The sequence below is a fragment of the Ailuropoda melanoleuca genome, chromosome 4 (assembly GCF_002007445.2).
Source record: "Ailuropoda melanoleuca isolate Jingjing chromosome 4, ASM200744v2, whole genome shotgun sequence".
Lineage (NCBI taxonomy): Eukaryota > Metazoa > Chordata > Mammalia > Carnivora > Ursidae > Ailuropoda > Ailuropoda melanoleuca.
The window spans coordinates 113,366,862-113,377,380 of NC_048221.1; the positions used below are offsets into that span (position 1 = coordinate 113,366,862).

Consider the following 10,519-nt stretch of genomic DNA (forward strand, 5'->3'; position numbering starts at 1 on the left):
GAAGAAGCACTTTTCCACTACACCCCAGTGCACAGAGGAGAAACTATTCTTTGTCTCAATACCAGTCCATCTGCGTACTCATCAGATAAGATTATTTCTTATCTGGTGGGGTGAAAGTCCTTTTTCCTTTTCACAATCCCCCTTGGAACTCTCCCTTGAAACAGCCTCCACATGCCCCACCCTAAAACTCCACACCTTTTCTCAACTCAGAATTCCCACCTACCTACAGTTCAAATCATCTTCCTAACAAATCAAAATGTTAGGAAGTATATTTTTGACAATTTTATTCTTTCCCCATATCTTCTGCTATCCAGAAGGCTAGGAATGCCTATAGTTTTGGGGTGGGAGATAGGAAGCAAGATTTGAATCTGGCTGGTGTTTCTTCTGAATGGTTCCCCCATATGGCAGTTTCTCATCAGAAAATCATTAGTCAAAACTTAAAATCTTTACCTCACATTTCCCCCTCTTAGCTACATCTGAGCTCTCCAAAACCCAGTATGTCATACTTTGATGGTTCCAACATGCAACTGTTCAGTGTTTACCTGGAAATGGGAAAGCTTTGATGTCACCACCAGCCCCAAGGACCACAGAAATCTTCACCAGTTGCGTTCCCATTTCTGAAACAAATGCCAAAATCGCCCTGTCTAGTTTTCAAAGTCCACAAACTCAGCTTAGTATTTTCTTTTTTTAACCGCTCTTCTCACAAACCACTTTCTCTGTGTCTCCAAGTATGTGAATTTCTCTACATTTCTTGATATTAACTATTAATTAACTAATGGCTAACTTGCCAATCCTTTTCAAAATCCAGCATTCTACTGTAGCCATGACTATAAGCTTATTTTTATCCTTTTAAAGATAATTTTAACTGACCCCTTTGTAGTATGTGGCCACTTGGACTCCTCCAAATATGTGGCTATTAGGCTTCGAAGTAATGTATACCTAAATTACTGGGAAATGACCTGCAGAATCTAGGAGAAGAGGCCAGTGTATTTGCTTTTATTCCCTTCATCTATAAAACAGAAATGGCTTTTGAGCTCCTGGGGCCATTTTGGTTGATAGCAGGGCAGATCTGAGCAGACATTAGAGGGACAGGAAAGCAAATGCTTGCTGGATAAGGGTACAGTGGCTGCCAGTACGTTCTGACACATAGCAATCCAAGTGTTTGATGGAAAGAGAATAACCTGTTGCTACGCTTCCGTCCACTCAGTCCACAGAGACAAAGAAAATAACAAGCTGGGTAGATCATACAAGTATAGATCTGCTACAAATAAGCCTTGTAAGTTTATTTGGAGCTGGGAAGAGGAATAGAATCCAGTGCCGTGGAACCCTCTGACCTAAGAAGGGCTGGCTTTCTGATGGGAAAGACTGTCTGCTGTGCAAGCTTTAGGAGACCTGCACATGAAAAGTAAGGGAGCAGGGGAACACCCATCCTGTCAAACAAATCAGTCAGCGGTGGTAATCAACAGGGTGACAAATGAGCATTCATTTATTGTATGTTTGTTGAGTGCTTACTATGTTCTAGGTCCTAAACCATCAGCTAGGTCACCCTTACCTTTGAACTGTAAGTTTCTAATGGGCTACAACTATGTCTTTTACTTCTTTTGTGCTAGACAGAACCTAGTACACTAAAGACCCTTAACTTAGTGATGGATTTCAAATGACCTATTAAGACACATTTGTAATGAGGTTTAAGTCATCTAAAATGTTATGCCTTCAACCATCTCCTTTAATTTTGAAGTGATGTAGCGAAATGAGATGGGAGATGAGAGAGGAGCCTGAGTGGGTAAGAAATGGGAGAAGGATGTAAGATAGGCTGTGAGGAGGTAAAGAAGAAGGTGGAGTAAATTATCAATTAGTTCTTTAGTAGTCCCACTTTCCATTACATGGTCTGTTCCATAGCCGAGGCTGGGCATGTACAGAACCAGCAGGTAAGACACCGAAAGAAGAGGACTCACTGATGTTCAATGACATGGGGCCCTGTAGAAGTATTCTGTCTGTGTGATTACGAAAATAGAGAGATTCTGATGTGATTGGTGCAGGGAAGGTGATGATGTAGGAAGGAGACAGTCTGAGGTATATAAGTTATAAAATGTTAAAGAGGAAGAGAGTGGGTGAGGAAGCAGAATTAATCATTTGGAAGCCATATTCTTTTTCTTCCACACCCCCCAAATTTGAGGATAAAAAGAGCCTCTATACTCTCTACCCCTAAACTGTCTTACATAATCCTCTTCCTCTGTGCCACAGCCCCAACCAAGAATACTTAATAAACTAAGTGCAAGATTTATGTATAAAGTAGCATTTGCCTCACACTTCAGAGTAGTCTAGACGTAAGTCTTGAACAGCCCCCATATACAGCCTTCCAGAATGGGACAGTTTGCCTTACTCCCTGCTCAAAGGCACAGAGATAAGGATTCAGTCCAGCATCAGCCTATCACATTAGGTCTGTTCCTGGCTTCTAAGATCGTCATTAAAAATTTTTAAAGTCACTCAACATTTTCAAGCTTTAGATATGTAGTCTTAATTCTGATCAGTTCTGGGCAGCTTTCAGGGACATGTGACCTGGTATCTACCCAGGACAAATGTGCCTGAGACAGAAATAATCAGAGCATCAACCTTTTCTCCAAATATCTTGGGCACTTTTCAGGATTTTTTTTTTTTTAATGATGTCAACTTGACTCTCCCTTTTGAATCCTTGTGGGTCTGAGCATTCGGCCCTCCCAGCCTCAGAGGGAAGAGAACCCTTTCTCGGGTTTTCTGCTGCATCTGGCTCCATGCCTAGCTTCATCCCGAAGCAGCACTCTGGGTGTGTGGGGCCACCAGCCAAACAAGCCCCTATGGATACAAAAAGGGTGTCAGTGTAGACAGGAATGAGCCTCCAGAGGGCTGTGGGGGAGGCAGGCAGCGAGCCCCAAATGTGACACAGGTGGCTGTTCTGGCGCTAGTCCATTTTGGATCTCTGAGGCCAGGTTGTGGCATGGTTCCAGTACCCAGGATTAACCACTTCCTAAAGTCACAGGGCTTGCTGCCAGCCTGACCTCCCGACACATGGGAGGAGAAGGAGCTAAATGTCTCTCCCTGTATCTGTCCACATGCCTGACATCAGAGTGCAAGTTCCTACATAACAGCTGGGACTGTGTCATTACAATTCCTATACAAGTGTCTCATACAGCACGTGCATATAAGAAAGACTGGTTAACTACTGAGAAGAATGGTGCGTTCTCATCTGAGTTAAGAGCCGCTGACCTTTCTGTGCTACACTGGGACCTTCTTGCCCTTCCTCTCTGTCTTAGCATAATGGAGCAACCTTCCCATGGTTCTTACATGAGAACACTCAGGAGAAGCTACTCAGGCTGCTTCTTTACCCTGTGCAGAGTCCCAAGGCGCCCACTGCAGCTCCCTGACACCGGTGACACGCAAGTATCACCTGGGGGTGCTCACGATCCTACCCCCCATGTTCAAAGCCAGGAGAGCCTGCCAGAGGGAGCAGCCATCTGTGTGGCAGCCCCTTCACTTGCATTCATACACCACTTCAGATTTTAAATACAAAGGCAGCAGCAGGACTGGTGGCGGCACTGTGATTGATGCAGGAGGGACTGATCTATGAGAAAGGAGAAGAGGACTGCGGAGATCCATTTAACCCTCTAAGAAGGACCCCCAAAAGGTGCAAGAAGACTGAAAGCAATTAACCAACAGGAATTTGGAGAGTCCACAGCTAGTCCTCAGCATTGTGCCAAGGGCTGGGGGCGGGGGGTTGGTGGGAGNAGGTCCCAACGCCATATTAATTTCTTGTTCCAGGTGTTAAAAAGATGTGATTACTCAGATTGATCTAAAACAAAGCCAAAGTACAGATAAAGCAAATCTTAGCACTAGAAAGGACTCAGGCGCTTATCTTGGGCAATTTCCCACTCAGTGCAGGAATCCCTTCCATTAGCACCCCTGACCAGGGTCATCTAGTTTCTACTCAGGAGAACCCACTCCCTCATGAGACAGCCAGCTCCAGTTCCAGCACCTGCATTTTTAGAAAGTTCTTCCTCTTACCCACTCCTAGCTCCGCCCCCTTGATAAAGAGAGGACAAGACTACTCCCCCTGCCTCGAATAACTGGCAGAGCATTTTCTTACATTGCTCTGAAAAATGGGAATTTGTAAAGGAACCAGTGGTGAGTTCATGACTCACTGTTTTCCAACAGACAGTACCCACTCATTATAAATGGCAGTGGGCAAAAGTGGCTATTTGTTTTGGGAATACTGTGGTCTAGAAAAAAGATAGGCTTAAGCAGTGCCTATCTTAGGAGTCCTGAGAAGGATTTAGGAGCCTAAATCCTAAGGTTAGCCTGGAGGGTTGTCTGCTTCCAGGTCTCTCCACCCTGGCCAAACATGACAGAGGAAGGCACTGGGCCAAGAAAAAATCTAATCTATGAACGTAAAGAGAGGGATACGAGTCTTAACTCCTCACCCTCTGCATAAAGGGGATCTTGCAACAGTCACACGTACCTTAGCAAAACTGAAAGGGGACTTTGTGGAGTAGTACTGTGTCTAATGCAATACAATTGTTCTCTTTCTCTTCCTCATTCTTCCAGTAACAACAGGAAGGGACCCACACTCAGAGATCCTCTAATCTCGGTACCACCCTCCCCATGGGAGAAAAATTAGACAAACCATCCAAAAAAGTCCTCACTCCAGGCCTGCACCCAACTCTTCCATCAAGACCATTATCTAAATCAGCCAGTAACTTCTACCCTCAAGGAGAAAGTGATGTCCCTCAACTTCCCCACTTATCAGCAACTCTCCAAAGGCAGCTAAGGTGTCTTTAACTTTCCCATCCACGAAATGTTTAAAACTGACTGCAAGAACCTCCTCTCCCCCAGAGAAACTGAGTAGCAGGGAAAATCTCTCTAAGGGAGGGGGAGATGACGTGAGGACCAGTGCAGATAAGAGAGAGTAGTCTCCCAGGCAGACAATGGCTAGACTGGAGAACTCCTCTCAGGTCAAATGCTAAATGCTCAAACCTCTCTTCCTTACGTTTCATGCTGGGGTTTGGCCACCACCTCCCAGTCTGTAAGACAGTGCCGATAAATGCTGGCCAAAATGCCTGGTGGGTGATTTCCTACAACAAGGACTTAGAGTCTTAGAAGGACCACAGAAGGGAAATGTCTTGGTTTTGCCTCCTATGGAGTATGGAAATGTCGTTAAAGTGATTTTTTTTTTTTTTAAACTAGGGCCCAAGCCAAATCCATTCCGTCATTTCTGCTAAGGAAAACACTAGCGAAAGTCCCAATAAACATGTACTAGCATCCAGGATAACTCTAGACTCCCACAGGCAGAAGTGCTGAGATGCCTTGGAAAACTTTCCACAGGTGGGGAGATGTGGGTGGAGCACCCATTACACCCAACTCCAACAGTGGATCCCAGGCCTCCCAGTCTAAAGGGATTTGATTGTCACCAGCTCATTCCCCTGGGAACCGCCTCGGCTTTCTCTTCTCAGACACGTGATTTTGGGAACAAGGAAGTGGAGCTAAAAGAGGCAGAGGACAGGGCTGAGTTTGCTTTTACTCTAGATTACAATGAGAAACATCTTCACCTGACGGAATCATGGCTATTGGCTGCAGGCACTGAGCTTGAAGCTGTTGTGTGAAACCAGGCTACTTAAAACTTATTACTGTTAAAACCCCAAGACTTAGCCCAAAGGGAAATGAGTTACAACGCTGTCTTGTCTAAGGGCTACTCACTTCTTTTTAAAGAGCTTGCGGAAGGAGCTCCGAAAGCCCCCTTTCTGGTCTTGCCTGGGGTTTTGATCGCTGAAAGATGTTTGTTCGCTTTCTCTTTCTTCCTTTGGACAGAATCTGGTGGTGTCTTCTAAATGCATCTCCTGAAAATACAAAAGAGGGGTGTTTATTTACTCTTTCCAAAGTTAACCGTTATCCTGACTGGGACAATTTTTTTTAACTTTGTCATTTTCCTCTCCCACCCCAAAGACTAACGGTGAGCACCCTATTTCAACTAAAGCAAACCTATGCTTATTAGAAGTTGGAAAGAGGATAAACTTCCGCTGAGTGCAGAAGTATTTTGTACGTATCAAGGCAAACAGTCTTAGAGTAGGATTACGGCATAAAAACAATTAAAGATCAGGACATAAGGGGAGTTAGCCAGTATCTTAAGGGTATGGAGAGTAACTTCCTAGTCTGGCACCAATCCTGTCTTGCTGGAAAACAATGGGCCCCTCACGTCTCTGGGAATGTTTCTCTCTCTGCAAAATAGGGCAGTTCCTTTGTTGTAACGCTAGTTTTAAACTCATGTTCCTAACTCTCCATTTTAGACATAAACGAGGGAAGGAGGTTTTGCGGGGTCAGATCTGTTTAGAAATAGAAGTCAACCTTGTCTATGTGGGCACGTACATGCATGCGCGTATGTGTGCCTGCCACACACTTCCAACCTGCAAATACGCCTTTAGTATAGTTTTTGTCATTCTTAATTCATTGTATGTACAGTGTAAAGTAAAACTTAATAAAAAATAAGGCTCTATCTTCTGTGAACTTTCTAGTTACTTTTTAAGTGTGAGATGTGCTAAATAAAAGATATGCACTTATATTTATGTTCCATATGAATGAAATGTTTGCTGTGAGGTGACTGAGACAAAAGCAACCTAAAATAGCTGCTTAATTTTGAACCACAGAAGAGAACCCAAGGAATCAAAGCAAAAACCACCCTGAAACTTTCATGAATTGGATGAGTGACTGACTGCTTGCTGACAGTGAAGTGAGGCATGGGGATGATTTTTTTTTTCAGGAAACATGGTTTGACATTGAAAATTTAACTTGGGGTTACAGTAGCAGATGTAGAGTTTCTCTGAGACGCTACTAAGAGTCGTTACTAAACTATGGAGAGCAACATCTTGATGGCTTAGTGTGGTGTTTCTCAAAGTGTGGTCCCGGGGCAACAGGATCAACTGGAGTTTTCATTTAAAATGTAGAGCCCTGAACCCCAACCAGACTTTCAGAAATCAGAAACTCTGGAGTTAGGTCTAGGTAATCCTGATGCACACTTAGATTTTAAAAACCAGTGGTTTAAGGTATGCTCCTGCCCACCTGCACTTAATGTTTATATGAGTCACCTGAAAATCTTGCTAAAATGCAGACTCTGATTCAGTAGGTCTGGGGTGGAGCCCAAATTCTGCAATTACAATAAGCTCCCATGTAATAAATGCATTTACTACTACCCTAAGGACCACATTTTGAAAACTGGGCTTTTAGGGACTGTTAGGAACTAAGTATATGGAGTTTAAGGAAAATCTCTCTGTGCAATGATGATCTTGATAATATCTTGCATTTGTATAGCATTCCATACTTTACAAAGCATATTCACATACTTTATCTTATTTGGCCTGATCCCCACAACAACGTTGTGAGTTAGGTAAGGTATATATTGTCTTATTTTTACAGATGAGAAAACTGGAGGCACAGAGATGCCAAGTGAATTGTCCAAAAGCACACACCTATGATAGCAGAGCTGGGACTAGAACCCAGATCTCCTGACACCCAGGTAGGTGCTCTTTGCACTAGAGTATACTGCCTCCTTTCCTGACTCTCTCTTTTTTTTTTAAGATTTTATTTATTTATGTGACAGAGAGACAGCCAGCGAGAGGGAACACAGCAGGGGAGTGGGAGAGGAAGAAACAGGCTCCTAGCGGAGGAGCCCGAGGTGGGACTCGATCCCTGAACGCCGGGAACCGGAACGCCGGGATCACTCCCTGAGCCGTAGGCAGACGCTTAACAACTGCACTACCCAGGCGCCCCTCCTTTCCTGACTCTTAAAGACAGGGGTTGGCTGGCTCTGCCGGGCAGGGGTGGAAGATACACAGAGTATATTTAAGGAGATGGAATAGTTGGAGCTTTACGCGTCTCAACAAGAAAGAACTGACATCTTTAAAGATAGTGTTTTTGAAGGGTTCATCTTTTGCACCTAAAACCCCATCTCACTTCCACCTCAACCACTCACACACAAACATGCACACACAAACACATATATACACGTACAGATGCCTGCCGACATGCACACATGCATGTACATGCACGTGTATATACACATGCACACACACACGCACAGCTTCTGCCCACTTGGACTTTGCATTCCACCTCTCTAGGATTCCCAACAATCCACACCTTCTGAATTTTTAGAAAGAAAAATTTTGTCCCAAAACAGAAATAATAAGGTAAACTTTGTGTGAAAAATTCACATGCTTGAAAAATTTACTATTAACTGAAAGAGAAAAGGCCTCTTGTAACTGACCTCTATTTGACACCTCCTTAGTGTCACTTTCTGAACTGACTTGACTCTTGTCTGACACTTTTAGGGGATGAAACTTGCTCTTCAGGATGTCTGATTAACAGTCCCTAATATATTGTTTATTGTTATCTGGTATGTCTGATAAATAGCCACAAATATTTTACTCACTATTTGTTTCTCAGATATATTTTGTTATTTCTGGTTAGTTTTTTTTTTTCCCTGTCAATTGTTGAACTCCCATTTTTTCACATATTAACTGGGGGGGGGGGAGACTTATGAACATGTGAAATAAAAGCATTCTTTGCAGCTTAGACTATACTAGTTAGAAGGTTTTATATGTAAATCTCTGCCCATCTCAAGTCAATTTGAATTGGCATTATTATTTCCTAACTACTTCCCTTGTTAATGAACTTCTAAACTTTGACACATGCCGAAGATTGATTTGCCTATGAAATTTTGCCTAATAGAATTGTGTAAAGTTCAGAGTTGAAAATCAAAGCCAGAAAAAAAAAACCTCAGAACTCTGGGGAATCTCAGCAACTTTAGCTGAGCGTATGAAGGTCCCGCTGTAGGAACCAGTCAGACTTTGATACCTGGAGTCTAAATGGGCTACAAGCTCAAAGGTTCTTCATGACCCAGACCCTTCCTGTTCCTCGGGCCTACTGTCCACCAGTCCCACCTGGCACAGTATTCAAGAGGAAAAACATCACCCTACTGTTTTTTAAAAAAAGACTCATGAGCCTTTTTCATTATTTCCCTACCTCACTCTTCATTTAGGCAGCTTTTAAAATTGAATTCAGACATTCAATTTATCCAGGAGGCCCTGTCTGACTACCAGCAGGGTTTAAATACCCTTCCCACGTGTTCCCACAATTTATTATAATTCTGTGTTTCTGTGTTTCCTTCCTGTGATAAGCCAGTGGTCCTGGAGGGCAGACACTTAGGTGCCATTCATTTCTGAACCCTCAGCCCTTAGCACAAAGCCCGGTGGGAGGCAGGTGCTCAATGTTGCTGAGAAATGAATGAATGAAAGGAGTCAGTGATCCTCAATCTGTCCCCACTCACTTGGAAGTGGGAATAGGTGGATCACAGGGCCCTTATTCCTGGAAAAACCTCCTCTAGCCTAGGCAAAAGGTCTCCAGAGCTTGATGCAAGTTAGTCCTGTACTATAACATTTTCATGATGTACCAATACAGAGCTGCCCTGTAAATCCTAACCACTACTCTTCAAACGAGGTTAAACAAGAAGAATGGTGGCAAAGGTCAAAGCTATCCTGTTCCTCTCTGCTTAATCAGAAATTGCGTTGTTCGAATCACATGCAGAGAAATTGTTTGCTCAGGATCTACTAGCCCTTCCATGGATATGTACTTAAACACCCCTTTAAACGTCCCAAGGCTTGCAGAGAGCAAGGTTAGATATCAAAATACTAAACATTGATTTGGGCACCAAGAAGGTATTTGGAGGTCAAGGCCTCTTTGACTATATCGTGTTGTCCCTGTCCCAGTAGAATGGGCAAAGGACTGTGACACCCTTTTCCGGTCACATTTGCCGCAGGCTTTGCAGGGAGTCCACCGTGAGACGGGGCAACCTGCCTCCTCCCTAGCTACCAGCAAGGCTAGTGCGGGTTCGGGGAGTGGGGCAGGCCGGCACACCGTGTTCTGTATTTTGAACAGTTCCACGAGAAGGTGCCGGCAGAGGATGAAACAGGTCTGGGACTAGCGTGCAGGGCTTCGAATGTGAAGTGCAACTGTGAGGTGCCGCAGCTTAAGCAGGGAGGCAGAGAACACCCCTAACTTTGTACGGGGGAGGTGTGGAGCAGGGTGGTGACGGTGTAGACAGCTCTAAGAGTCCGTCTTCTCTATTGGCTCTTTGCCGTCATACATACACGTGCAGGACACGCCCTCGTGCCCTGGCGCTGCAGAACGGGCGCTACCGCTCGCCTCCGGGCCCACCTGAGGGACAAGCCTCGGACCGGGGCTCTCCCTCGGCGGCCTCCGCTCCCCCACTGGCCAGCCCGCTTTCCCCTCCACGCTAGGGGAGCCCAAGCTGCTCCCTGGAGATCTAGGCCCGGGGCTGCCGGCACTGTGGGTTTGGGTTTGGTTTTACTTTACCCTCCTTACTTCCAAATAGGTCTGCTTTTCGCTTTGGGACCTCTGTTGGGGGAAGAAGGTCCGGGGCGCGCCGCGGGCGGCGGCCGCTGCGGCGGCGGCTGCCGGGCCGTGCGGGCTGCACGGCGCG

The 10,519-nt window shown here is 44.9% G+C and overlaps 1 protein-coding gene across 2 annotated transcripts in view; it reads right to left on the reverse strand.

Moving 5' to 3' along the window:
• Positions 1 to 10,519, reverse strand: part of ARHGEF33 (Rho guanine nucleotide exchange factor 33) — a 46,735-nt gene that overhangs the window by 1,357 nt on the left and 34,859 nt on the right. The window contains exons 15-17 of one of the 2 annotated variants that reach the window (XM_034659630.1): positions 10,393 to 10,519; positions 5,728 to 5,867; positions 566 to 617 (exon numbers count right to left, since the gene is read on the reverse strand). The exon at positions 10,393 to 10,519 is cut by the window's right edge and continues 5 nt beyond it. In XM_034659630.1, coding sequence (XP_034515521.1) covers positions 566 to 617; positions 5,728 to 5,867; positions 10,393 to 10,519 — 319 coding nt within the window. Of the gene's footprint in view, positions 1 to 565; positions 618 to 5,727; positions 5,868 to 10,392 lie in introns of those variants that run through there. The other variant, XM_034659629.1, reaches the window with a different exon arrangement.